Source organism: Gadus morhua, chromosome 19 (assembly GCF_902167405.1).
Source record: "Gadus morhua chromosome 19, gadMor3.0, whole genome shotgun sequence".
In the NCBI taxonomy this organism is placed as follows: domain Eukaryota; kingdom Metazoa; phylum Chordata; class Actinopteri; order Gadiformes; family Gadidae; genus Gadus; species Gadus morhua.
The window spans coordinates 3112592-3139623 of record NC_044066.1 but is presented as its reverse complement, the minus strand read 5'-3'; the positions used below and the strand labels follow the sequence as shown (position 1 = coordinate 3139623).

General features: G+C 52.5%; 4 protein-coding genes and 3 long non-coding RNA genes across 7 annotated transcripts; all 7 read left to right on the top strand.

The window, feature by feature from the left end:
* Window positions 1-881: 881 nt before the first annotated feature.
* On the top strand, window positions 882-3399 carry LOC115532626 (putative mediator of RNA polymerase II transcription subunit 26). The gene is made up of 5 exons (XM_030342501.1): window positions 882-988; window positions 1069-1115; window positions 1183-1555; window positions 2247-2364; window positions 2730-3399. Exons 1-5 carry the CDS (start codon window positions 972-974, stop codon window positions 3222-3224), a joined length of 1050 nt encoding a protein of 349 aa, XP_030198361.1. The 5' UTR covers window positions 882-971; the 3' UTR covers window positions 3225-3399.
* Window positions 3400-7483: 4084 nt separating this feature from the next.
* On the top strand, window positions 7484-10163 carry LOC115532625 (putative uncharacterized protein DDB_G0294196). Its single transcript, XM_030342500.1, has 4 exons — window positions 7484-7590; window positions 7671-7717; window positions 7785-8157; window positions 10148-10163. Exons 1-4 carry the CDS (start codon window positions 7574-7576, stop codon window positions 10161-10163), a joined length of 453 nt encoding a protein of 150 aa, XP_030198360.1. The 5' UTR covers window positions 7484-7573.
* A 495-nt stretch (window positions 10164-10658) lies between these two features.
* LOC115532624 (repetitive proline-rich cell wall protein 2-like) lies at window positions 10659-13585 on the top strand. Its single transcript, XM_030342499.1, has 4 exons — window positions 10659-10765; window positions 10846-10892; window positions 10960-11332; window positions 13567-13585. Exons 1-4 carry the CDS (start codon window positions 10749-10751, stop codon window positions 13583-13585), a joined length of 456 nt encoding a protein of 151 aa, XP_030198359.1. The 5' UTR covers window positions 10659-10748.
* A 434-nt stretch (window positions 13586-14019) lies between these two features.
* On the top strand, window positions 14020-16657 carry LOC115532623 (putative uncharacterized protein DDB_G0294196). Its single transcript, XM_030342498.1, has 4 exons — window positions 14020-14126; window positions 14207-14253; window positions 14321-14693; window positions 16642-16657. Exons 1-4 carry the CDS (start codon window positions 14110-14112, stop codon window positions 16655-16657), a joined length of 453 nt encoding a protein of 150 aa, XP_030198358.1. The 5' UTR covers window positions 14020-14109.
* A 489-nt stretch (window positions 16658-17146) lies between these two features.
* On the top strand, window positions 17147-17622 carry LOC115532441 (uncharacterized). Its single transcript, XR_003974036.1, has 3 exons — window positions 17147-17253; window positions 17334-17380; window positions 17448-17622. It is a non-coding gene; the product is annotated as an uncharacterized LOC115532441 (long non-coding RNA).
* Window positions 17623-20513: 2891 nt separating this feature from the next.
* LOC115531823 (uncharacterized) lies at window positions 20514-21010 on the top strand. Its single transcript, XR_003973946.1, has 3 exons — window positions 20514-20620; window positions 20701-20747; window positions 20815-21010. It is a non-coding gene; the product is annotated as an uncharacterized LOC115531823 (long non-coding RNA).
* A 2849-nt stretch (window positions 21011-23859) lies between these two features.
* LOC115532592 (uncharacterized) lies at window positions 23860-24392 on the top strand. The gene is made up of 3 exons (XR_003974077.1): window positions 23860-23966; window positions 24047-24093; window positions 24161-24392. It is a non-coding gene; the product is annotated as an uncharacterized LOC115532592 (long non-coding RNA).
* Window positions 24393-27032: the final 2640 nt, after the last annotated feature.

Here is a 27032-nt window from a genome sequence, read left to right as displayed (position 1 = left end):
GATTGGTCATTGACTAGGCTAAATGCCAGCAGCAAATGCAGAAACCCATTTTGATGACTTTTCAGGAGGCGCTGCTTTGAATGGTCAAATGCAACAGCTTGTATTACAGCTTCCTGAATAACAGCAGAAGCCCCCAAACTACGAGCAGCAGCCTCCTTATTTCAAGACATCATCTGAATGTGTTTTGAATTCACCTCTTTAAAATTCACGTCTGGCAATACAGAAGTACAAATGTTCACTAATTTAGATACAAAAGGTTGCACTTCTCTATAAGTGGTCAAACGACTGAAAAACCAGAACATTCAATGGCCTGGCCAACTGCTCCACCTCTAGCAGGAGGCTTCTCCTCTAACCTGGCTGCCCATACCATGTTAAAGGGTCCTGGAGATGAGGTCTGGCGCCATCAGCTCTTCCTCTACGATGTCCAGAGCCCCCCACTCACTCTGAAACACAACACTACTCAAGCCCAGGAACTACAGTCAATACATGAGCTATGTCTTTTTTTACTACTAAAGCAGCAACATCATGTAATACTCAAAATAACATGAGCAGGATACTCTCAACTAGTCCAAGGAAGAATAGGCCCTAGTTAACCACTAGGTGGGGGGTGCGATTAACCATTGCTAGCCACACTTATCCACATCTACTTTGCTACCAAACACTGCGTGGATCTCTGACACCATAGGGTTTTCCCGCTCTATCATAGTGCTTCCAGTGCAATCATACATGTTTAATAATCCTGATACCAGCGGACTCCATCATGAACAACATGCATAGATGTCAAGTCTGCTCTTCCAACTCATTAGGCACACTGATGATGATTGAGTTGCACCTTGTTTCAAACCAATCAGTGCCAGAACAGAATGGGATTAGATGTGAGTCCTTCTTTAAAGCTTCAGCAGCGTTCCTCATTTCACTGGAGTTGTAGTGGCAGGCTCACCGGCGTACTACAGTTGCTCGCCAGCTCAACCATGGCTTTAATAATGAGGTAAATTCTTTATTTTGGAGTACTTTATTTTGTCATCAGTGGCATGGACATGTTAAAATATGTTTGTATTCACATAACAGGGTACTTCAATTGTCTCTACTCCTTGATGTAGGGTGTCAAGTACATGGTGAGTTCAGGATAAAGTATTAATTTAAATAGGCAGGTTTCCATGTGCTAACAAGTATGCATAACAGCTTACAGGATCGGGTATGCTGAGCCGGAGATGCCTACGTATGGGCTGCAGCAGCCTCCTAGCTACAATTCCCAGCAGCAGTTGGAACAACCTCCTAGCTACCAGCCCCAGCCACAGCAACCTTCTAGCTACAAGCCACAGAAGCCTAGCTACGATCACCCCCAGCAGCAGCAGCATCTTAGCTACAAGCCGCAGCAGCAGAATCCTAGCTACAAGCGCGAGCAGCAGCATCCTAGCTACAAGCCCCAGCAGCAGCAGCATCCTAGCGACCAGCCCCAGCAGCAGCAGCATCCTAGCTACAAGCCCCAGCAGCAGCAGCATCCTAGCTACAAGCCCCAGCAGCAACAGCATCCTAGCTACAAGCCCCAGCAGCAGCAGCAACATCCTAGCTACAAGCCCCAGCAGCAGCAGCAGCAGCAGCAGCAGCAGCAGCAGCATCCTAGCTACAAGCCCCAGCAGCAGCAGCAACATCCTAGCTACAAGCCCCAGCAGCAGCAGCAACATCCTAGCTACAAGCCCCAGCAGCAGCAGCAACATCCTAGCTACAAGCCCCAGCAGCAGCAGCAACATCCTAGCTACAAGCCCCAGCAGCATCCTAGCTACAAGCCCCAGCAGCATCCTAGCTACAAGCCCCAGCCGCAGCAGCAACATCCTAGCTACAAGCCCCAGCAGCAACAACCTAGCTACAAGCCCCAGCAGCAACATCCTAGCTACAAGCCCCAGCCCCAGCAGCAGCAGCAGCAGCAACATCCTAGCTACAAGCCCCAGCAGCAGCAACATCCTAGCTACAAGCCCCAGCAGCAGCAGCAGCAATATCCTAGCGACAAGCCCCAGCAGCAGCATCCTAGCGACAAGCCCGGGCAGCAGCAGCAGCAACAGCAGCATCCTAGCTACAAGCCCCAGCAGCAACAGCAGTATCCTAGCTACAAGCCCCAGCAGCAGCAGCAGCAACATCCTAGCTACAAGCCCCAGCAGCAGCAGCAGCAACATCCTAGCTACAAGCCCCAGCAGCAGCAGCAACATCCTAGCTACAAGCCCCAGCAGCCTTCTAGCTACAAGCCACAGGAGCCTAGCTACGGCCAGCCACAGCCCCAGCAGCAGCATCCTAGCGACAAACCCCAGCAGCAGTATCCTAGCTACAAGCCCCAGCAGGAGCCTTCTAGCTATAAGCCACAGGAGCCTAGTTACGACCAGCAACAGCAGCCCCAGGAGCAGCAGCATCCTAGCTACGAGCCCCAGCAGCAGCAGCAGCAGCAGCATCCTAGCTACGAGCCCCAGCAGCAGCAGCAGCATCCTAGCTACGAGCCCCAGCAGCAGCAGCAGCATCCTAGCTACGAGCCCCAGGATCAGCAGCATCCTAGCTACGAGCCCCAGGATCAGCAGCATCCTAGCTACGAGCCCCAGGATCAGCAACATCCTAGCTACAAGCCCCAGCAGCAGCCCCAGCAGCAACATCCTAGCTACAAGACCCAGCAGCCCCAGCAGCCCCAGCAGCAACATCCTAGCTACAAGCCCCAGCAGCAGCATCCAAGCTACAAGCCCCAGCAGCAGCAGCAGCAGCATCCTAGCTACAAGCCCCAGCAGCAGCAGCAGCAGCAGCAGCAACATCCTAGCGACAAGCCCCAGCAGCAGCAGCAGCAACATCCTAGCGACAAGCCCCAGCAGCAGCATTATAGCGACAAGCCGCAGCAGCAGCATCCTAGCGACAAGCAGCAGCAGCATCCTGGCGACGAGCAGCAGCAGCAGCAGCAGCAGCAGCCTAGCGACAAGCAGCAGCAGCAGCAGCAGCAGCCTAGCTACAACCCCCAGCAGCCCCAGCAGCAGCAGCAGCAGCCTAGCTACCAGCCGCAGCAGCAGCCTAGCTACAAGCCCCAGCAGCAGCAGCAGCCAAGCTACAAGCCCCAGCAGCAGCAGCAGCAGCAGCCAAGCTACAAGCCCCAGCAGCAGCAGCCTAGCTACAAGCCCCAACAACGGCAGCAGCCTAGCTACAAGCCCCAACAGCAGCGGCAGCAGCAGCAGCATTCTCCTAGCTACAAGCAGTAACACCAAAGTTGTACCTTATGAAGATTACATTGTGTACGTTCGTTTCTTGGGAAATGCCATCAAATCCTGCAAGATAAGCGGTCAAAGAACTGTGCAAATGTGTTCTTGCCATTACATGGTTTTACTGTCCAAATTTGATATGTGCACAGCAAATAATAAAAATATGAATTTTAAATGGTCAAATTTGTCATTGGCTAGGCTGAATGCCCATTTTGATGCCTTTCCAGGTGGAGCTGCTTTGAATGGCCAAATGCAACACTACAGTTCATGGACAGCATTTGTAGTAGATCTTTAGTATCCAGCTACAAGCCGCCCCATGCCTCCAGCAGCCTCTTTAAACTTTCAAGACAAGGTCATGTGTTTTTTAAATCACATCTTTGAAATTCACATGGCATTACAGAAACTCAAATGTTCACCCATTTCGACACAACTGAATAACAAGAGCATCAACAGACAGGCCTACTGCTCCGCCTCTAGCATGAGGCTTCTACTCAACATGGCTGCCCGGACCAGGTTAAAGGGTCCTTGAGATGAGGACTGGCGCCATCAGCGCTTCCTCTACGATGTCCAGGGACCCCCACTCACTCTGAAACACAACACTACTCAAGCCCAGGAACTACAGTCAATACATGAGCTATGTCTTTTTTTACTACTAAAGCAGCAACATCATGTAATACTCAAAATAACATGAGCAGGATACTCTCAACTAGTCCAAGGAAGAATAGGCCCTAGTTAACCACTAGGTGGGGGTTGTGATTAACCATTGCTAGCCACACTTATCCACATCTACTTTGCTACCAAACACTGCGTGGATCTCTGACACCATAGGGTTTTCCCGCTCTATCATAGTGCTTCCAGTGCAATCATACATGTTTAATAATCCTGATACCAGCGGACTCCATCATGAACAACATGCATAGATGTCAAGTCTGCTCTTCCAACTCATTAGGCACACTGATTATGATTGAGTTGCACCTTGTTTCAAACCAATCAGTGCCAGAACAGAATGGGATTAGATGTGAGTCCTTCTTTAAAGCTTCAGCAGCGTTCCTCATTTCACTGGAGTTGTAGTGGCAGGCTCACCGGCGTACTACAGTTGCTCGCCAGCTCAACCATGGCTTTAATAATGAGGTAAATTCTTTATTTTGGAGTACTTTATTTTGTCATCAGTGGCATGGACATGTTAAAATATGTTTGTATTCACATAACAGGGTACTTCAATTGTCTCTACTCCTTGATGTAGGGTGTCAAGTACATGGTGAGTTCAGGATAAAGTATTAATTTAAATAGGCAGGTTTCCATGTGCTAACAAGTATGCATAACAGCTTACAGGATCGGGTATGCTGAGCCGGAGATGCCTACGTATGGGCTGCAGCAGCCTCCTAGCTACAATTCCCAGCAGCAGTTGGAACAACCTCCTAGCTACCAGCCCCAGCCACAGCAACCTTCTAGCTACAAGCCACAGAAGCCTAGCTACGATCACCCCCAGCAGCAGCAGCATCTTAGCTACAAGCCGCAGCAGCAGAATCCTAGCTACAAGCGCGAGCAGCAGCATCCTAGCTACAAGCCCCAGCAGCAGCAGCATCCTAGCTACAAGCCCCAGCAGCAACAGCATCCTAGCTACAAGCCCCAGCAGCAGCAGCAGCATCCTAGCTACAAGCCCCAGCAGCAGCAACATCCTAGCTACAAGCCCCAGCAGCAGCAGCAGCAGCAGCAACATCCTAGCTACAAGCCCCAGCAGCAGCAGCAACATCCTAGCTACAAGCCCCAGCAGCAGCAGCAACATCCTAGCTACAAGCCCCAGCAGCATCCTAGCTACAAGCCCCAGCAGCATCCTAGCTACAAGCCCCAGCCGCAGCAGCAACATCCTAGCTACAAGCCCCAGCAGCAACAACCTAGCTACAAGCCCCAGCAGCAACATCCTAGCTACAAGCCCCAGCCCCAGCAGCAGCAGCAGCAACATCCTAGCTACAAGCCCCAGCAGCAGCAGCAACATCCTAGCTACAAGCCCCAGCAGCAGCAGCAGCAATATCCTAGCGACAAGCCCCAGCAGCAGCATCCTAGCGACAAGCCCCAGCAGCAGCAGCAGCAACAGCAGCATCCTAGCTACAAGCCCCAGCAGCAACAGCAGTATCCTAGCTACAAGCCCCAGCAGCAGCAACATCCTAGCTACAAGCCCCAGCAGCAGCAGCAGCAACATCCTAGCTACAAGCCCCAGCAGCAGCAGCAACATCCTAGCTACAAGCCCCAGCAGCCTTCTAGCTACAAGCCACAGGAGCCTAGCTACGGCCAGCCACAAACCAGCAGCAGCATCCTAGCGACAAACCCCAGCAGCAGTATCCTAGCTACAAGCCCCAGCAGGAGACTTCTAGCTATAAGCCACAGGAGCCTAGTTACGACCAGCAACAGCAGCCCCAGGAGCAGCAGCATCCTAGCTACGAGCCCCAGGAGCAGCAGCATCCTAGCTACGAGCCCCAGCAGCAGCAGCAGCGTCCTAGCTACGAGCCCCAGGATCAGCAGCGTCCTAGCTACGAGCCCCAGGATCAGCAGCATCCTAGCTACGAGCCCCAGGATCAGCAGCATCCTAGCTACGAGCCCCAGGATCAGCAACATCCTAGCTACAAGCCCCAGCAGCAGCAGCAGCAACATCCTAGCTACAAGACCCAGCAGCCCCAGCAGCCCCAGCAGCAACATCCTAGCTACAAGCCCCAGCAGCAGCATCCAAGCTACAAGCCCCAGCAGCAGCAGCAGCAGCAGCAGCATCCTAGCTACAAGCCCCAGCAGCAGCAGCAGCAGCAACATCCTAGCGACAAGCCCCAGCAGCAGCAGCAGCAACATTCTAGCGACAAGCCCCAGCAGCAGCAGCAGCATTATAGCGACAAGCCGCAGCAGCAGCATCCTAGCGACAAGCAGCAGCAGCAGCAGCATCCTGGCGACGAGCAGCAGCAGCAGCCTAGCGACAAGCAGCAGCAGCAGCAGCAGCCTAGCTACAACCCCCAGCAGCCCCAGCAGCAGCAGCAGCCTAGCTACCAGCCGCAGCAGCAGCCTAGCTACAAGCCCCAGCAGCAGCAGCAGCAGCCAAGCTACAAGCCCCAGCAGCAGCAGCAGCAGCAGCCAAGCTACAAGCCCCAGCAGCAGCAGCCTAGCTACAAGCCCCAACAACGGCAGCAGCCTAGCTACAAGCCCCAACAGCAGCGGCAGCAGCAGCAGCATTCTCCTAGCTACAAGCAGTAACACCAAAGTTGTACCTTATGAAGATTACATTGTGTACGTTCGTTTCTTGGGAAATGCCATCAAATCCTGCAAGATAAGCGGTCAAAGAACTGTGCAAATGTGTTCTTGCCATTACATGGTTTTACTGTCCAAATTTGATATGTGCACAGCAAATAATAAAAATATGAATTTTAAATGGTCAAATTTGTCATTGGCTAGGCTGAATGCCCATTTTGATGCCTTTCCAGGTGGAGCTGCTTTGAATGGCCAAATGCAACACTACAGTTCATGGACAGCATTTGTAGTAGATCTTTAGTATCCAGCTACAAGCCGCCCCATGCCTCCAGCAGCCTCTTTAAACTTTCAAGACAAGGTCATGTGTTTTTTAAATCACATCTTTGAAATTCACATGGCATTACAGAAACTCAAATGTTCACCCATTTCGACACAACTGAATAACAAGAGCATCAACAGACAGGCCTACTGCTCCGCCTCTAGCATGAGGCTTCTACTCAACATGGCTGCCCGGACCAGGTTAAAGGGTCCTTGAGATGAGGACTGGCGCCATCAGCTCTTCCTCTACGATGTCCAGGGACCCCCACTCACTCTGAAACACAACACTACTCAAGCCCAGGAACTACAGTCAATACATGAGCTATGTCTTTTTTTACTACTAAAGCAGCAACATCATGTAATACTCAAAATAACATGAGCAGGATACTCTCAACTAGTCCAAGGAAGAATAGGCCCTAGTTAACCACTAGGTGGGGGTTGTGATTAACCATTGCTAGCCACACTTATCCACATCTACTTTGCTACCAAAACACTGCGTGGATCTCTGACACCATAGGGTTTTCCCGCTCTATCATAGTGCTTCCAGTGCAATCATACATGTTTAATAATCCTGATACCAGCGGACTCCATCATGAACAACATGCATAGATGTCAAGTCTGCTCTTCCAACTCATTAGGCACACTGATTATGATTGAGTTGCACCTTGTTTCAAACCAATCAGTGCCAGAACAGAATGGGATTAGATGTGAGTCCTTCTTTAAAGCTTCAGCAGCGTTCCTCATTTCACTGGAGTTGTAGTGGCAGGCTCACCGGCGTACTACAGTTGCTCGCCAGCTCAACCATGGCTTTAATAATGAGGTAAATTCTTTATTTTGGAGTACTTTATTTTGTCATCAGTGGCATGGACATGTTAAAATATGTTTGTATTCACATAACAGGGTACTTCAATTGTCTCTACTCCTTGATGTAGGGTGTCAAGTACATGGTGAGTTCAGGATAAAGTATTAATTTAAATAGGCAGGTTTCCATGTGCTAACAAGTATGCATAACAGCTTACAGGATCGGGTATGCTGAGCCGGAGATGCCTACGTATGGGCTGCAGCAGCCTCCTAGCTACAATTCCCAGCAGCAGTTGGAACAACCTCCTAGCTACCAGCCCCAGCCACAGCAACCTTCTAGCTACAAGCCACAGAAGCCTAGCTACGATCACCCCCAGCAGCAGCAGCATCTTAGCTACAAGCCGCAGCAGCAGAATCCTAGCTACAAGCGCGAGCAGCAGCATCCTAGCTACAAGCCCCAGCAGCAGCAGCATCCTAGCGACCAGCCCCAGCAGCAGCAGCATCCTAGCTACAAGCCCCAGCAGCAGCAGCATCCTAGCTACAAGCCCCAGCAGCAACAGCATCCTAGCTACAAGCCCCAGCAGCAGCAGCAACATCCTAGCTACAAGCCCCAGCAGCAGCAGCAGCAGCAGCAGCAGCAGCAGCATCCTAGCTACAAGCCCCAGCAGCAGCAACATCCTAGCTACAAGCCCCAGCAGCAGCAGCAACATCCTAGCTACAAGCCCAAGCAGCAGCAGCAACATCCTAGCTACAAGCCCCAGCAGCAGCAGCAACATCCTAGCTACAAGCCCCAGCAGCATCCTAGCTACAAGCCCCAGCCGCAGCAGCAACATCCTAGCTACAAGCCCCAGCAGCAACAACCTAGCTACAAGCCCCAGCAGCAACATCCTAGCTACAAGCCCCAGCCCCAGCAGCAGCAGCAGCAGCAACATCCTAGCTACAAGCCCCAGCAGCAGCAGCAACATCCTAGCTACAAGCCCCAGCAGCAGCAGCAGCAGCAATATCCTAGCGACAAGCCCCAGCAGCAGCATCCTAGCGACAAGCCCCAGCAGCAGCAACAGCAGCATCCTAGCTACAAGCCCCAGCAGCAACAGCAGTATCCTAGCTACAAGCCCCAGCAGCAGCAGCAGCAACATCCTAGCTACAAGCCCCAGCAGCAGCAGCAGCAACATCCTAGCTACAAGCCCCAGCAGCAGCAGCAACATCCTAGCTACAAGCCCCAGCAGCCTTCTAGCTACAAGCCACAGGAGCCTAGCTACGGCCAGCCACAGCCCCAGCAGCAGCATCCTAGCGACAAACCCCAGCAGCAGTATCCTAGCTACAAGCCCCAGCAGGAGACTTCTAGCTATAAGCCACAGGAGCCTAGTTACGACCAGCAACAGCAGCCCCAGGAGCAGCAGCAGCATCCTAGCTACGAGCCCCAGCAGCAGCAGCAGCAGCATCCTAGCTACGAGCCCCAGCAGCAGCAGCAGCATCCTAGCTACGAGCCCCAGGATCAGCAGCGTCCTAGCTACGAGCCCCAGGATCAGCAGCATCCTAGCTACGAGCCCCAGGATCAGCAGCATCCTAGCTACGAGCCCCAGGATCAGCAACATCCTAGCTACAAGCCCCAGCAGCAGCAGCAGCAACATCCTAGCGACAAGCCCCAGCAGCAGCAGCAACATCCTAGCGACAAGCCCCAGCAGCAGCAGCAGCATTATAGCGACAAGCCGCAGCAGCAGCATCCTAGCGACAAGCAGCAGCAGCAGCAGCATCCTGGCGACGAGCAGCAGCAGCAGCAGCAGCAGCCTAGCGACAAGCAGCAGCAGCAGCAGCAGCAGCCTAGCTACAACCCCCAGCAGCCCCAGCACCAGCCGCAGCAGCAGCCTAGCTACCAGCCGCAGCAGCAGCCAAGCTACAAGCCCCAGCAGCAGCAGCCAAGCTACAAGCCCCAGCAGCAGCAGCCAAGCTACAAGCCCCAGCAGCAGCAGCCTAGCTACAAGCCCCAACAACGGCAGCAGCCTAGCTACAAGCCCCAACAGCAGCGGCAGCAGCAGCAGCATTCTCCTAGCTACAAGCAGTAACACCAAAGTTGTACCTTATGAAGATTACATTGTGTACGTTTGTTTCTTGGGAAATGCCATCAAATCCTGCAAGATAAGCGGTCAAAGAACTGTGCAAATGTGTTCTTGCCATTACATGGTTTTACTGTCCAAATTTGATATGTGCACAGCAAATAATAAAAATATGAATTTTAAATGGTCAAATTTGTCATTGGCTAGGCTGAATGCCCATTTTGATGCCTTTCCAGGTGGAGCTGCTTTGAATGGCCAAATGCAACACTACAGTTCATGGACAGCATTTGTAGTAGATCTTTAGTATCCAGCTACAAGCCGCCCCATGCCTCCAGCAGCCTCTTTAAACTTTCAAGACAAGGTCATGTGTTTTTTAAATCACATCTTTGAAATTCACATGGCATTACAGAAACTCAAATGTTCACCCATTTCGACACAACTGAATAACAAGAGCATCAACAGACAGGCCTACTGCTCCGCCTCTAGCATGAGGCTTCTACTCAACATGGCTGCCCGGACCAGGTTAAAGGGTCCTTGAGATGAGGACTGGCGCCATCAGCTCTTCCTCTACGATGTCCAGGGACCCCCACTCACTCTGAAACACAACACTACTCAAGCCCAGGAACTACAGTCAATACATGAGCTATGTCTTTTTTTACTACTAAAGCAGCAACATCATGTAATACTCAAAATAACATGAGCAGGATACTCTCAACTAGTCCAAGGAAGAATAGGCCCTAGTTAACCACTAGGTGGGGGTTGTGATTAACCATTGCTAGCCACACTTATCCACATCTACTTTGCTACCAAACACTGCGTGGATCTCTGACACCATAGGGTTTTCCCGCTCTATCATAGTGCTTCCAGTGCAATCATACATGTTTAATAATCCTGATACCAGCGGACTCCATCATGAACAACATGCATAGATGTCAAGTCTGCTCTTCCAACTCATTAGGCACACTGATTATGATTGAGTTGCACCTTGTTTCAAACCAATCAGTGCCAGAACAGAATGGGATTAGATGTGAGTCCTTCTTTAAAGCTTCAGCAGCGTTCCTCATTTCACTGGAGTTGTAGTGGCAGGCTCACCGGCGTACTACAGTTGCTCGCCAGCTCAACCATGGCTTTAATAATGAGGTAAATTCTTTATTTTGGAGTACTTTATTTTGTCATCAGTGGCATGGACATGTTAAAATATGTTTGTATTCACATAACAGGGTACTTCAATTGTCTCTACTCCTTGATGTAGGGTGTCAAGTACATGGTGAGTTCAGGATAAAGTATTAATTTAAATAGGCAGGTTTCCATGTGCTAACAAGTATGCATAACAGCTTACAGGATCGGGTATGCTGAGCCGGAGATGCCTACGTATGGGCTGCAGCAGCCTCCTAGCTACAATTCCCAGCAGCAGTTGGAACAACCTCCTAGCTACCAGCCCCAGCCACAGCAACCTTCTAGCTACAAGCCACAGAAGCCTAGCTACGATCACCCCCAGCAGCAGCAGCATCTTAGCTACAAGCCGCAGCAGCAGAATCCTAGCTACAAGCGCGAGCAGCAGCATCCTAGCTACAAGCCCCAGCAGCAGCAGCATCCTAGCGACCAGCCCCAGCAGCAGCAGCATCCTAGCTACAAGCCCCAGCAGCAGCAGCATCCTAGCTACAAGCCCCAGCAGCAACAGCATCCTAGCTACAAGCCCCAGCAGCAGCAGCAACATCCTAGCTACAAGCCCCAGCAGCAGCAGCAGCAGCAGCAGCAACATCCTAGCTACAAGCCCCAGCAGCAGCAGCAACATCCTAGCTACAAGCCCCAGCAGCAGCAGCAACATCCTAGCTACAAGCCCCAGCAGCAGCAGCAACATCCTAGCTACAAGCCCCAGCAGCAGCAGCAACATCCTAGCTACAAGCCCCAGCAGCATCCTAGCTACAAGCCCCAGCAGCATCCTAGCTACAAGCCCCAGCCGCAGCAGCAACATCCTAGCTACAAGCCCCAGCAGCAACAACCTAGCTACAAGCCCCAGCAGCAACATCCTAGCTACAAGCCCCAGCCCCAGCAGCAGCAGCAGCAGCAACATCCTAGCTACAAGCCCCAGCAGCAGCAGCAACATCCTAGCTACAAGCCCCAGCAGCAGCAGCAGCAGCAATATCCTAGCGACAAGCCCCAGCAGCAGCATCCTAGCGACAAGCCCCAGCAGCAGCAGCAGCAACAGCAGCATCCTAGCTACAAGCCCCAGCAGCAACAGCAGTATCCTAGCTACAAGCCCCAGCAGCAGCAGCAGCAACATCCTAGCTACAAGCCCCAGCAGCAGCAGCAGCAACATCCTAGCTACAAGCCCCAGCAGCAGCAGCAACATCCTAGCTACAAGCCCCAGCAGCCTTCTAGCTACAAGCCACAGGAGCCTAGCTACGGCCAGCCACAGCCCCAGCAGCAGCATCCTAGCGACAAACCCCAGCAGCAGTATCCTAGCTACAAGCCCCAGCAGGAGACTTCTAGCTATAAGCCACAGGAGCCTAGTTACGACCAGCAACAGCAGCCCCAGGAGCAGCAGCAGCATCCTAGCTACGAGCCCCAGGAGCAGCAGCAGCAGCATCCTAGCTACGAGCCCCAGCAGCAGCAGCAGCATCCTAGCTACGAGCCCCAGGATCAGCAGCGTCCTAGCTACGAGCCCCAGGATCAGCAGCGTCCTAGCTACGAGCCCCAGGATCAGCAGCATCCTAGCTACGAGCCCCAGGATCAGCAACATCCTAGCTACAAGCCCCAGCAGCAGCAGCAGCAACATCCTAGCTACAAGACCCAGCAGCCCCAGCAGCCCCAGCAGCAACATCCTAGCTACAAGCCCCAGCAGCAGCATCCAAGCTACAAGCCCCATCAGCAGCAGCAGCAGCAGCATCCTAGCTACAAGCCCCAGCAGCAGCAGCAGCAGCAGCAGCAACATCCTAGCGACAAGCCCCAGCAGCAGCAGCAGCAACATCCTAGCGACAAGCCCCAGCAGCAGCAGCAGCATTATAGCGACAAGCCGCAGCAGCAGCATCCTAGCGACAAGCAGCAGCAGCAGCAGCATCCTGGCGACGAGCAGCAGCAGCAGCAGCAGCAGGCTAGCGACAAGCAGCAGCAGCAGCAGCAGCAGCCTAGCTACAACCCCCAGCAGCCCCAGCACCAGCCGCAGCAGCAGCCTAGCTACCAGCCGCAGCAGCAGCCTAGCTACAAGCCCCAGCAGCAGCAGCCAAGCTACAAGCCCCAGCAGCAGCAGCCAAGCTACAAGCCCCAGCAGCAGCAGCCTAGCTACAAGCCCCAACAACGGCAGCAGCCTAGCTACAAGCCCCAACAGCAGCGGCAGCAGCAGCAGCATTCTCCTAGCTACAAGCAGTAACACCAAAGTTGTACCTTATGAAGATTACATTGTGTACGTTCGTTTCTTGGGAAATGCCATCAAATCCTGCAAGATAAGCGGTCAAAGAACTGTGCAAATGTGTTCTTGCCATTACATGGTTTTACTGTCCAAATTTGATATGTGCACAGCAAATAATAAAAATATGAATTTTAAATGGTCAAATTTGTCATTGGCTAGGCTGAATGCCCATTTTGATGCCTTTCCAGGTGGAGCTGCTTTGAATGGCCAAATGCAACACTACAGTTCATGGACAGCATTTGTAGTAGATCTTTAGTATCCAGCTACAAGCCGCCCCATGCCTCCAGCAGCCTCTTTAAACTTTCAAGACAAGGTCATGTGTTTTTTAAATCACATCTTTGAAATTCACATGGCATTACAGAAACTCAAATGTTCACCCATTTCGACACAACTGAATAACAAGAGCATCAACAGACAGGCCTACTGCTCCGCCTCTAGCATGAGGCTTCTACTCAACATGGCTGCCCGGACAAGGTTAAAGGGTCCTTGAGATGAGGACTGGCGCCATCAGCGCTTCCTCTACGATGTCCAGGGACCCCCACTCACTCTGAAACACAACACTACTCAAGCCCAGGAACTACAGTCAATACATGAGCTATGTCTTTTTTTACTACTAAAGCAGCAACATCATGTAATACTCAAAATAACATGAGCAGGATACTCTCAACTAGTCCAAGGAAGAATAGGCCCTAGTTAACCACTAGGTGGGGGTTGTGATTAACCATTGCTAGCCACACTTATCCACATCTACTTTGCTACCAAACACTGCGTGGATCTCTGACACCATAGGGTTTTCCCGCTCTATCATAGTGCTTCCAGTGCAATCATACATGTTTAATAATCCTGATACCAGCGGACTCCATCATGAACAACATGCATAGATGTCAAGTCTGCTCTTCCAACTCATTAGGCACACTGATTATGATTGAGTTGCACCTTGTTTCAAACCAATCAGTGCCAGAACAGAATGGGATTAGATGTGAGTCCTTCTTTAAAGCTTCAGCAGCGTTCCTCATTTCACTGGAGTTGTAGTGGCAGGCTCACCGGCGTACTACAGTTGCTCGCCAGCTCAACCATGGCTTTAATAATGAGGTAAATTCTCTATTTTGGAGTACTTTATTTTGTCATCAGTGGCATGGACATGTTAAAATATGTTTGTATTCACATAACAGGGTACTTCAATTGTCTCTACTCCTTGATGTAGGGTGTCAAGTACATGGTGAGTTCAGGATAAAGTATTAATTTAAATAGGCAGGTTTCCATGTGCTAACAAGTATGCATAACAGCTTACAGGATCGGGTATGCTGAGCCGGAGATGCCTACGTATGGGCTGCAGCAGCCTCCTAGCTACAATTCCCAGCAGCAGTTGGAACAACCTCCTAGCTACCAGCCCCAGCCACAGCAACCTTCTAGCTACAAGCCACAGAAGCCTAGCTACGATCACCCCCAGCAGCAGCAGCATCTTAGCTACAAGCCGCAGCAGCAGAATCCTAGCTACAAGCGCGAGCAGCAGCATCCTAGCTACAAGCCCCAGCAGCAGCAGCATCCTAGCGACCAGCCCCAGCAGCAGCAGCATCCTAGCTACAAGCCCCAGCAGCAGCAGCATCCTAGCTACAAGCCCCAGCAGCAACAGCATCCTAGCTACAAGCCCCAGCAGCAGCAGCAACATCCTAGCTACAAGCCCCAGCAGCAGCAGCAGCAGCAGCATCCTAGCTACAAGCCCCAGCAGCAGCAACATCCTAGCTACAAGCCCCAGCAGCAGCAGCAGCAACATCCTAGCTACAAGCCCCAGCAGCAGCAGCAACATCCTAGCTACAAGCCCCAGCAGCAGCAGCAACATCCTAGCTACAAGCCCCAGCAGCATCCTAGCTACAAGCCCCAGCAGCATCCTAGCTACAAGCCCCAGCCGCAGCAGCAACATCCTAGCTACAAGCCCCAGCAGCAGCAACAACCTAGCTACAAGCCCCAGCAGCAACATCCTAGCTACAAGCCCCAGCCCCAGCAGCAGCAGCAGCAGCAGCATCCTAGCTACAAGCCCCAGCAGCAGCAGCAGCATCCTAGCTACAAGCCCCAGCAGCAGCAGCAACATCCTAGCTACAAGCCCCAGCAGCCTTCTAGCTACAAGCCACAGGAGCCTAGCTACGGCCAGCCACAGCCCCAGCAGCAGCATCCTAGCGACAAACCCCAGCAGCAGTATCCTAGCTACAAGCCCCAGCAGGAGACTTCTAGCTATAAGCCACAGGAGCCTAGTTACGACCAGCAACAGCAGCCCCAGGAGCAGCAGCATCCTAGCTACGAGCCCCAGGAGCAGCAGCATCCTAGCTACGAGCCCCAGCAGCAGCAGCAGCATCCTAGCTACGAGCCCCAGGATCAGCAGCGTCCTAGCTACGAGCCCCAGGATCAGCAGCGTCCTAGCTACGAGCCCCAGGATCAGCAGCATCCTAGCTACGAGCCCCAGGATCAGCAACATCCTAGCTACAAGCCCCAGCAGCAGCAGCAGCAACATCCTAGCTACAAGACCCAGCAGCCCCAGCAGCCCCAGCAGCAACATCCTAGCTACAAGCCCCAGCAGCAGCATCCAAGCTACCAGCAGCAGCAGCAGGATCCTAGCTACAAGCCCCAGCAGCAGCAGCAGCAGCAACATCCTAGCGACAAGCCCCAGCAGCAGCAGCAACATCCTAGCGACAAGCCCCAGCAGCAGCAGCAGCATTATAGCGACAAGCCGCAGCAGCAGCATCCTAGCGACAAGCAGCAGCAGCAGCATCCTGGCGACGAGCAGCAGCAGCAGCAGCCTAGCGACAAGCAGCAGCAGCAGCAGCAGCAGCAGCAGCCTAGCTACAACCCCCAGCAGCCCCAGCAGCAGCAGCAGCAGCAGCAGCAGCCTAGCTACCAGCCGCAGCAGCAGCCTAGCTACAAGCCCCAGCAGCAGCAGCAGCAGCAGCCAAGCTACAAGCCCCAGCAGCAGCAGCAGCCAAGCTACAAGCCCCAGCAGCAGCAGCCTAGCTACAAGCCCCAACAACGGCAGCAGCCTAGCTACAAGCCCCAACAGCAGCAGCGGCAGCAGCAGCAGCATTCTCCTAGCTACAAGCAGTAACACCAAAGTTGTTCCTTATGAAGATTACATTGTGTACGTTCGTTTCTTGGGAAATGCCATCAAATCCTGCAAGATAAGCGGTCAAAGAACTGTGCAAATGTGTTCTTGCCATTACATGGTTTTACTGTCCAAATTTGATATGTGCACAGCAAATAATAAAAATATGAATTTTAAATGGTCAAATTTGTCATTGGCTAGGCTGAATGCCCATTTTGATGCCTTTCCAGGTGGAGCTGCTTTGAATGGCCAAATGCAACACTACAGTTCATGGACAGCATTTGTAGTAGATCTTTAGTATCCAGCTACAAGCCGCCCCATGCCTCCAGCAGCCTCTTTAAACTTTCAAGACAAGGTCATGTGTTTTTTAAATCACATCTTTGAAATTCACATGGCATTACAGAAACTCAAATGTTCACCCATTTAGACACAGCTGAATAACAAGAGCATCAACAGACAGGCCTACTGCTCCGCCTCTAGCATGAGGCTTCTACTCAACATGGCTGCCCGGACCAGGTTAAAGGGTCCTTGAGATGAGGACTGGCGCCATCAGCTCTTCCTCTACGATGTCCAGGGACCCCCACTCACTCTGAAACACAACACTACTCAGGAACTACAGTCAATACATGAGCTATGTCTTTTTTTACTACTAAAGCAGCAACATCATGTAATACTCAAAATAACATGAGCAGGATACTCTCAACTAGTCCAAGGAAGAATAGGCCCTAGTTAACCACTAGGTGGGGGTTGTGATTAACCATTGCTAGCCACACTTATCCACATCTACTTTGCTACCAAACACTGCGTGGATCTCTGACACCATAGGGTTTTCCCGCTCTATCATAGTGCTTCCAGTGCAATCATACATGTTTAATAATCCTGATACCAGCGGACTCCATCATGAACAACATGCATAGATGTCAAGTCTGCTCTTCCAACTCATTAGGCACACTGATTATGATTGAGTTGCACCTTGTTTCAAACCAATCAGTGCCAGAACAGAATGGGATTAGATGTGAGTCCTTCTTTAAAGCTTCAGCAGCGTTCCTCATTTCACTGGAGTTGTAGTGGCAGGCTCACCGGCGTACTACAGTTGCTCGCCAGCTCAACCATGGCTTTAATAATGAGGTAAATTCTTTATTTTGGAGTACTTTATTTTGTCATCAGTGGCATGGACATGTTAAAATATGTTTGTATTCACATAACAGGGTACTTCAATTGTCTCTACTCCTTGATGTAGGGTGTCAAGTACATGGTGAGTTCAGGATAAAGTATTAATTTAAATAGGCAGGTTTCCATGTGCTAACAAGTATGCATAACAGCTTACAGGATCGGGTATGCTGAGCCGGAGATGCCTACGTATGGGCTGCAGCAGCCTCCTAGCTACAATTCCCAGCAGCAGTTGGAACAACCTCCTAGCTACCAGCCCCAGCCACAGCAACCTTCTAGCTACAAGCCACAGAAGCCTAGCTACGATCAGCAGCAGCAGCATCTTAGCTACAAGCCGCAGCAGCAGAATCCTAGCTAAAAGCGCGAGCAGCAGCATCCTAGCTACAAGCGCGAGCAGCAGCATCCTAGCGACCAGCCCCAGCAGCAGCAGCATCCTAGCTACAAGCCCCAGCAGCAGCAGCATCCTAGCTACAAGCCCCAGCAGCAACAGCATCCTAGCTACAAGCCCCAGCAGCAGCAGCAACATCCTAGCTACAAGCCCCAGCAGCAGCAGCAGCAGCAGCAGCATCCTAGCTACAAGCCCCAGCAGCAGCAACATCCTAGCTACAAGCCCCAGCAGCAGCAGCAGCAGCAGCAACATCCTAGCTACAAGCCCCAGCAGCAGCAGCAACATCCTAGCTACAAGCCCCAGCAGCAGCAACATCCTAGCTACAAGCCCCAGCAGCATCCTAGCTACAAGCCCCAGCAGCATCCTAGCTACAAGCCCCAGCCGCAGCAGCAACATCCTAGCTACAAGCCCCAGCAGCAACAACCTAGCTACAAGCCCCAGCAGCAACATCCTAGCTACAAGCCCCAGCCCCAGCAGCAGCAGCAGCAGCAACATCCTAGCTACAAGCCCCAGCAGCAGCAGCAACATCCTAGCTACAAGCCCCAGCAGCAGCAGCAATATCCTAGCGACAAGCCCCAGCAGCAGCATCCTAGCGACAAGCCCCAGCAGCAGCAGCAGCAACAGCAGCATCCTAGCTACAAGCCCCAGCAGCAACAGCAGTATCCTAGCTACAAGCCCCAGCAGCAGCAGCAGCAACATCCTAGCTACAAGCCCCAGCAGCAGCAGCAGCAACATCCTAGCTACAAGCCCCAGCAGCAGCAGCAACATCCTAGCTACAAGCCCCAGCAGCCTTCTAGCTACAAGCCACAGGAGCCTAGCTACGGCCAGCCACAGCCCCAGCAGCAGCATCCTAGCGACAAACCCCAGCAGCAGTATCCTAGCTACAAGCCCCAGCAGGAGACTTCTAGCTATAAGCCACAGGAGCCTAGTTACGACCAGCAACAGCAGCCCCAGGAGCAGCAGCATCCTAGCTACGAGCCCCAGCAGCAGCATCCTAGCTACGAGCCCCAGCAGCAGCAGCAGCATCCTAGCTACGAGCCCCAGGATCAGCAGCGTCCTAGCTACGAGCCCCAGGATCAGCAGCGTCCTAGCTACGAGCCCCAGGATCAGCAGCGTCCTAGCTACGAGCCCCAGGATCAGCAGCATCCTAGCTACGAGCCCCAGGATCAGCAACATCCTAGCTACAAGCCCCAGCAGCAGCAACATCCTAGCTACAAGACCCAGCAGCCCCAGCAGCCCCAGCAGCAACATCCTAGCTACAAGCCCCAGCAGCAGCATCCAAGCTACAAGCCCCAGCAGCAGCAGCAGCAGCAGCAGCAGCAGCATCCTAGCTACAAGCCCCAGCAGCAGCAGCAGCAGCAGCAACATCCTAGCGACAAGCCCCAGCAGCAGCAGCAGCAACATCGTAGCGACAAGCCCCAGCAGCAGCATTATAGCGACAAGCCGCAGCAGCAGCATCCTAGCGACAAGCAGCAGCAGCAGCAGCAGCATCCTGGCGACGAGCAGCAGCAGCAGCAGCAGCCTAGCGACAAGCAGCAGCAGCAGCAGCAGCCTAGCTACAACCCCCAGCAGCCCCAGCAGCCCCAGCAGCAGCAGCAGCCTAGCTACCAGAAGCAGCAGCAGCCAAGCTACAAGCCCCAGCAGCAGCAGCAGCCAAGCTACAAGCCCCAGCAGCAGCAGCAGCAGCCAAGCTACAAGCCCCAGCAGCAGCAGCCTAGCTACAAGCCCCAACAACGGCAGCAGCCTAGCTACAAGCCCCAACAGCAGCGGCAGCAGCAGCAGCATTCTCCTAGCTACAAGCAGTAACACCAAAGTTGTACCTTATGAAGATTACATTGTGTACGTTCGTTTCTTGGGAAATGCCATCAAATCCTGCAAGATAAGCGGTCAAAGAACTGTGCAAATGTGTTCTTGCCATTACATGGTTTTACTGTCCAAATTTGATATGTGCACAGCAAATAATAAAAATATGAATTTTAAATGGTCAAATTTGTCATTGGCTAGGCTGAATGCCCATTTTGATGCCTTTCCAGGTGGAGCTGCTTTGAATGGCCAAATGCAACACTACAGTTCATGGACAGCATTTGTAGTAGATCTTTAGTATCCAGCTACAAGCCGCCCCATGCCTCCAGCAGCCTCTTTAAACTTTCAAGACAAGGTCATGTGTTTTTTAAATCACATCTTTGAAATTCACATGGCATTACAGAAACTCAAATGTTCACCCATTTAGACACAACTGAATAACAAGAGCATCAACAGACAGGCCTACTGCTCCGCCTCTAGCATGAGGCTTCTACTCAACATGGCTGCCCGGACCAGGTTAAAGGGTCCTTGAGATGAGGACTGGCGCCATCAGCTCTTCCTCTACGATGTCCAGGGACCCCCACTCACTCTGAAACACAACACTACTCAAGCCCAGGAACTACAGTCAATACATGAGCTATGTCTTTTTTTACTACTAAAGCAGCAACATCATGTAATACTCAAAATAACATGAGCAGGATACTCTCAACTAGTCCAAGGAAGAATAGGCCCTAGTTAACCACTAGGTGGGGGTTGTGATTAACCATTGCTAGCCACACTTATCCACATCTACTTTGCTACCAAACACTGCGTGGATCTCTGACACCATAGGGTTTTCCCGCTCTATCATAGTGCTTCCAGTGCAATCATACATGTTTAATAATCCTGATACCAGCGGACTCCATCATGAACAACATGCATAGATGTCAAGTCTGCTCTTCCAACTCATTAGGCACACTGATTATGATTGAGTTGCACCTTGTTTCAAACCAATCAGTGCCAGAACAGAATGGGATTAGATGTGAGTCCTTCTTTAAAGCTTCAGCAGCGTTCCTCATTTCACTGGAGTTGTAGTGGCAGGCTCACCGGCGTACTACAGTTGCTCGCCAGCTCAACCATGGCTTTAATAATGAGGTAAATTCTCTATTTTGGAGTACTTTATTTTGTCATCAGTGGCATGGACATGTTAAAATATGTTTGTATTCACATAACAGGGTACTTCAATTGTCTCTACTCCTTGATGTAGGGTGTCAAGTACATGGTGAGTTCAGGATAAAGTATTAATTTAAATAGGCAGGTTTCCATGTGCTAACAAGTATGCATAACAGCTTACAGGATCGGGTATGCTGAGCCGGAGATGCCTACGTATGGGCTGCAGCAGCCTCCTAGCTACAATTCCCAGCAGCAGTTGGAACAACCCCCTAGCTACCAGCCCCAGCCACAGCAACCTTCTAGCTACAAGCCACAGAAGCCTAGCTACGATCACCCCCAGCAGCAGCAGCATCTTAGCTACAAGCCGCAGCAGCAGAATCCTAGCTACAAGCCCCAGCAGCAGCAGCATCCTAGCTACAAGCCCCAGCAGCAGCAGCATCCTAGCGACCAGCCCCAGCAGCAGCAGCATCCTAGCTACAAGCCCCAGCAGCAGCAGCATCCTAGCTACAAGCCCCAGCAGCAACAGCATCCTAGCTACAAGCCCCAGCAGCAGCAGCAACATCCTAGCTACAAGCCCCAGCAGCAGCAGCAGCAGCAGCAGCATCCTAGCTACAAGCCCCAGCAGCAGCAACATCCTAGCTACAAGCCCCAGCAGCAGCAGCAGCAGCAACATCCTAGCTACAAGCCCCAGCAGCAGCAGCAACATCCTAGCTACAAGCCCCAGCCGCAGCAACATCCTAGCTACAAGCCCCAGCAGCATCCTAGCTACAAGCCCCAGCAGCATCCTAGCTACAAGCCCCAGCCGCAGCAGCAACATCCTAGCTACAAGCCCCAGCAGCAACAACCTAGCTACAAGCCCCAGCAGCAACATCCTAGCTACAAGCCCCAGCCCCAGCAGCAGCAGCAACATCCTAGCTACAAGCCCCAGCAGCAGCAACATCCTAGCTACAAGCCCCAGCAGCAGCAGCAGCAATATCCTAGCGACAAGCCCCAGCAGCAGCATCCTAGCGACAAGCCCCAGCAGCAGCAGCAGCAACAGCAGCATCCTAGCTACAAGCCCCAGCAGCAGCAGCAGTATCCTAGCTACAAGCCCCAGCAGCAGCAGCAGCAACATCCTAGCTACAAGCCCCAGCAGCAGCAGCAGCAACATCCTAGCTACAAGCCCCAGCAGCAGCAACATCCTAGCTACAAGCCCCAGCAGCCTTCTAGCTACAAGCCACAGGAGCCTAGCTACGGCCAGCCACAGCCCCAGCAGCAGCATCCTAGCGACAAACCCCAGCAGCAGTATCCTAGCTACAAGCCCCAGCAGGAGACTTCTAGCTATAAGCCACAGGAGCCTAGTTACGACCAGCAACAGCAGCCCCAGGAGCAGCAGCATCCTAGCTACGAGCCCCAGCAGCAGCAGCAGCAGCAGCATCCTAGCTACGAGCCCCAGCAGCAGCAGCAGCATCCTAGCTACGAGCCCCAGGATCAGCAGCGTCCTAGCTACGAGCCCCAGGATCAGCAGCATCCTAGCTACGAGCCCCAGGATCAGCAGCATCCTAGCTACGAGCCCCAGGATCAGCAACATCCTAGCTACAAGCCCCAGCAGCAGCAGCAGCAACATCCTAGCTACAAGACCCAGCAGCCCCAGCAGCCCCAGCAGCAACATCCTAGCTACAAGCCCCAGCAGCAGCATCCAAGCTACAAGCCCCAGCAGCAGCAGCAGCAGCATCCTAGCTACAAGCCCCAGCAGCAGCAGCAGCAGCAGCAGCAACATCCTAGCGACAAGCCCCAGCAGCAGCAGCAGCAACATCCTAGCGACAAGCCCCAGCAGCAGCATTATAGCGACAAGCCGCAGCAGCAGCAGCATCCTAGCGACAAGCAGCAGCAGCATCCTGGCGACGAGCAGCAGCAGCAGCAGCAGCAGCCTAGCGACAAGCAGCAGCAGCAGCAGCAGCCGCCTAGCTACAACCCCCAGCAGCCCCAGCAGCAGCAGCAGCAGCAGCCTAGCTACCAGCCGCAGCAGCAGCCTAGCTACAAGCCCCAGCAGCAGCAGCAGCCAAGCTACAAGCCCCAGCAGCAGCAGCAGCAGCAGCCAAGCTACAAGCCCCAGCAGCAGCAGCCTAGCTACAAGCCCCAACAACGGCAGCAGCCTAGCTACAAGCCCCAACAGCAGCGGCAGCAGCAGCAGCATTCTCCTAGCTACAAGCAGTAACACCAAAGTTGTACCTTATGAAGATTACATTGTGTACGTTCGTTTCTTGGGAAATGCCACCAAATCCTGCAAGATAAGCGGTCAAAGAACTGTGCAAATGTGTTCTTGCCATTACATGGTTTTACTGTCCAAATTTGATATGTGCACAGCAAATAATAAAAATATGAATTTTAAATGGTCAAATTTGTCATTGGCTAGGCTGAATGCCCATTTTGATGCCTTTCCAGGTGGAGCTGCTTTGAATGGCCAAATGCAACACTACAGTTCATGGACAGCATTTGTAGTAGATCTTTAGTATCCAGCTACAAGCCGCCCCATGCCTCCAGCAGCCTCTTTAAACTTTCAAGACAAGGTCATGTGTTTTTTAAATCCCATCTTTGAAATTCACATGGCATTACAGAAACTCAAATGTTCACCCATTTCGACACAACTGAATAACAAGAGCATCAACAGACAGGCCTACTGCTCCGCCTCTAGCATGAGGCTTCTACTCAACATGGCTGCCCGGACCAGGTTAAAGGGTCCTTGAGATGAGGACTGGCGCCATCAGCTCTTCCTCTACGATGTCCAGGGACCCCCACTCACTCTGAAACACAACACTACTCAAGCCCAGGAACTACAGTCAATACATGAGCTATGTCTTTTTTTACTACTAAAGCAGCAACATCATGTAATACTCAAAATAACATGAGCAGGATACTCTCAACTAGTCCAAGGAAGAATAGGCCCTAGTTAACCACTAGGTGGGGGTTGTGATTAACCATTGCTAGCCACACTTATCCACATCTACTTTGCTACCAAACACTGCGTGGATCTCTGACACCATAGGGTTTTCCCGCTCTATCATAGTGCTTCCAGTGCAATCATACATGTTTAATAATCCTGATACCAGCGGACTCCATCATGAACAACATGCATAGATGTCAAGTCTGCTCTTCCAACTCATTAGGCACACTGATTATGATTGAGTTGCACCTTGTTTCAAACCAATCAGTGCCAGAACAGAATGGGATTAGATGTGAGTCCTTCTTTAAAGCTTCAGCAGCGTTCCTCATTTCACTGGAGTTGTAGTGGCAGGCTCACCGGCGTACTACAGTTGCTCGCCAGCTCAACCATGGCTTTAATAATGAGGTAAATTCTTTATTTTGGAGTACTTTATTTTGTCATCAGTGGCATGGACATGTTAAAATATGTTTGTATTCACATAACAGGGTACTTCAATTGTCTCTACTCCTTGATGTAGGGTGTCAAGTACATGGTGAGTTCAGGATAAAGTATTAATTTAAATAGGCAGGTTTCCATGTGCTAACAAGTATGCATAACAGCTTACAGGATCGGGTATGCTGAGCCGGAGATGCCTACGTATGGGCTGCAGCAGCCTCCTAGCTACAATTCCCAGCAGCAGTTGGAACAACCTCCTAGCTACCAGCCCCAGCCACAGCAACCTTCTAGCTACAAGCCACAGAAGCCTAGCTACGATCACCCCCAGCAGCAGCAGCATCTTAGCTACAAGCCGCAGCAGCAGAATCCTAGCTACAAGCGCGAGCAGCAGCATCCTAGCGACCAGCCCCAGCAGCAGCAGCATCCTAGCGACCAGCCCCAGCAGCAGCAGCATCCTAGCTACAAGCCCCAGCAGCAGCAGCATCCTAGCTACAAGCCCCAGCAGCAACAGCATCCTAGCTACAAGCCCCAGCAGCAGCAGCAACATCCTAGCTACAAGCCCCAGCAGCAGCAGCAGCATCCTAGCTACAAGCCCCAGCAGCAGCAACATCCTAGCTACAAGCCCCAGCAGCAGCAGCAGCAGCAACATCCTAGCTACAAGCCCCAGCAGCAGCAGCAACATCCTAGCTACAAGCCCCAGCAGCAGCAGCAACATCCTAGCTACAAGCCCCAGCAGCATCCTAGCTACAAGCCCCAGCAGCATCCTAGCTACAAGCCCCAGCCGCAGCAGCAACATCCTAGCTACAAGCCCCAGCAGCAACAACCTAGCTACAAGCCCCAGCAGCAACATCCTAGCTACAAGCCCCAGCCCCAGCAGCAGCAGCAGCAGCAACATCCTAGCTACAAGCCCCAGCAGCAGCAGCAACATCCTAGCTACAAGCCCCAGCAGCAGCAGCAGCAGCAATATCCTAGCGACAAGCCCCAGCAGCAGCATCCTAGCGACAAGCCCCAGCAGCAGCAGCAGCAACAGCAGTATCCTAGCTACAAGCCCCAGCAGCAACAGCAACATCCTAGCTACAAGCCCCAGCAGCAGCAGCAACATCCTAGCTACAAGCCCCAGCAGCAGCAGCAGCAACATCCTAGCTACAAGCCCCAGCAGCAGCAGCAACATCCTAGCTACAAGCCCCAGCAGCCTTCTAGCTACAAGCCACAGGAGCCTAGCTACGGCCAGCCACAGCCCCAGCAGCAGCATCCTAGCGACAAACCCCAGCAGCAGTATCCTAGCTACAAGCCCCAGCAGGAGACTTCTAGCTACAAGCCCCAGCCCCAGCAGCAGCAGCAGCAGCAGCAGCAACATCCTAGCTACAAGCCCCAGCAGCAGCAACATCCTAGCTACAAGCCCCAGCAGCAGCAGCAGCAATATCCTAGCGACAAGCCCCAGCAGCAGCATCCTAGCGACAAGCCCCAGCAGCAGCAGCAGCAACAGCAGCATCCTAGCTACAAGCCCCAGCAGCAGCAGCAGCAGTATCCTAGCTACAAGCCCCAGCAGCAGCAGCAGCAACATCCTAGCTACAAGCCCCAGCAGCAGCAGCAGCAACATCCTAGCTACAAGCCCCAGCAGCAGCAGCAACATCCTAGCTACAAGCCCCAGCAGCCTTCTAGCTACAAGCCACAGGAGCCTAGCTACGGCCAGCCACAGCCCCAGCAGCAGCATCCTAGCGACAAACCCCAGCAGCAGTATCCTAGCTACAAGCCCCAGCAGGAGACTTCTAGCTATAAGCCACAGGAGCCTAGTTACGACCAGCAACAGCAGCCCCAGGAGCAGCAGCATCCTAGCTACGAGCCCCAGCAGCAGCAGCAGCAGCAGCATCCTAGCTACGAGCCCCAGCAGCAGCAGCAGCAGCATCCTAGCTACGAGCCCCAGGATCAGCAGCGTCCTAGCTACGAGCCCCAGGATCAGCAGCATCCTAGCTACGAGCCCCAGGATCAGCAGCATCCTAGCTACGAGCCCCAGGATCAGCAACATCCTAGCTACAAGCCCCAGCAGCAGCAGCAGCAACATCCTAGCTACAAGACCCAGCAGCCCCAGCAGCAACATCCTAGCTACAAGCCCCAGCAGCAGCATCCAAGCTACAAGCCCCAGCAGCAGCAGCAGCAGCATCCTAGCTACAAGCCCCAGCAGCAGCAGCAGCAGCAGCAGCAACATCCTAGCGACAAGCCCCAGCAGCAGCAGCAGCAACATCCTAGCGACAAGCCCCAGCAGCAGCATTATAGCGACAAGCCGCAGCAGCAGCATCCTAGCGACAAGCAGCAGCAGCATCCTGGCGACGAGCAGCAGCAGCAGCAGCAGCAGCAGCAGCAGCAGCCTAGCGACAAGCAGCAGCAGCAGCAGCAGCCGCCTAGCTACAACCCCCAGCAGCCCCAGCAGCAGCAGCAGCAGCCTAGCTACCAGCCGCAGCAGCAGCCTAGCTACAAGCCCCAGCAGCAGCAGCAGCCAAGCTACAAGCCCCAGCAGCAGCAGCAGCAGCCAAGCTACAAGCCCCAGCAGCAGCAGCCTAGCTACAAGCCCCAACAACGGCAGCAGCCTAGCTACAAGCCCCAACAGCAGCGGCAGCAGCAGCAGCATTCTCCTAGCTACAAGCAGTAACACCAAAGTTGTACCTTATGAAGATTACATTGTGTACGTTCGTTTCTTGGGAAATGCCATCAAATCCTGCAAGATAAGCGGTCAAAGAACTGTGCAAATGTGTTCTTGCCATTACATGGTTTTACTGTCCAAATTTGATATGTGCACAGCAAATAATAAAAATATGAATTTTAAATGGTCAAATTTGTCATTGGCTAGGCTGAATGCCCATTTTGATGCCTTTCCAGGTGGAGCTGCTTTGAATGGCCAAATGCAACACTACAGTTCATGGACAGCATTTGTAGTAGATCTTTAGTATCCAGCTACAAGCTGCCCCATGCCTCCAGCAGCCTCTTTAAACTTTCAAGACAAGGTCATGTGTTTTTTAAATCACATCTTTGAAATTCACA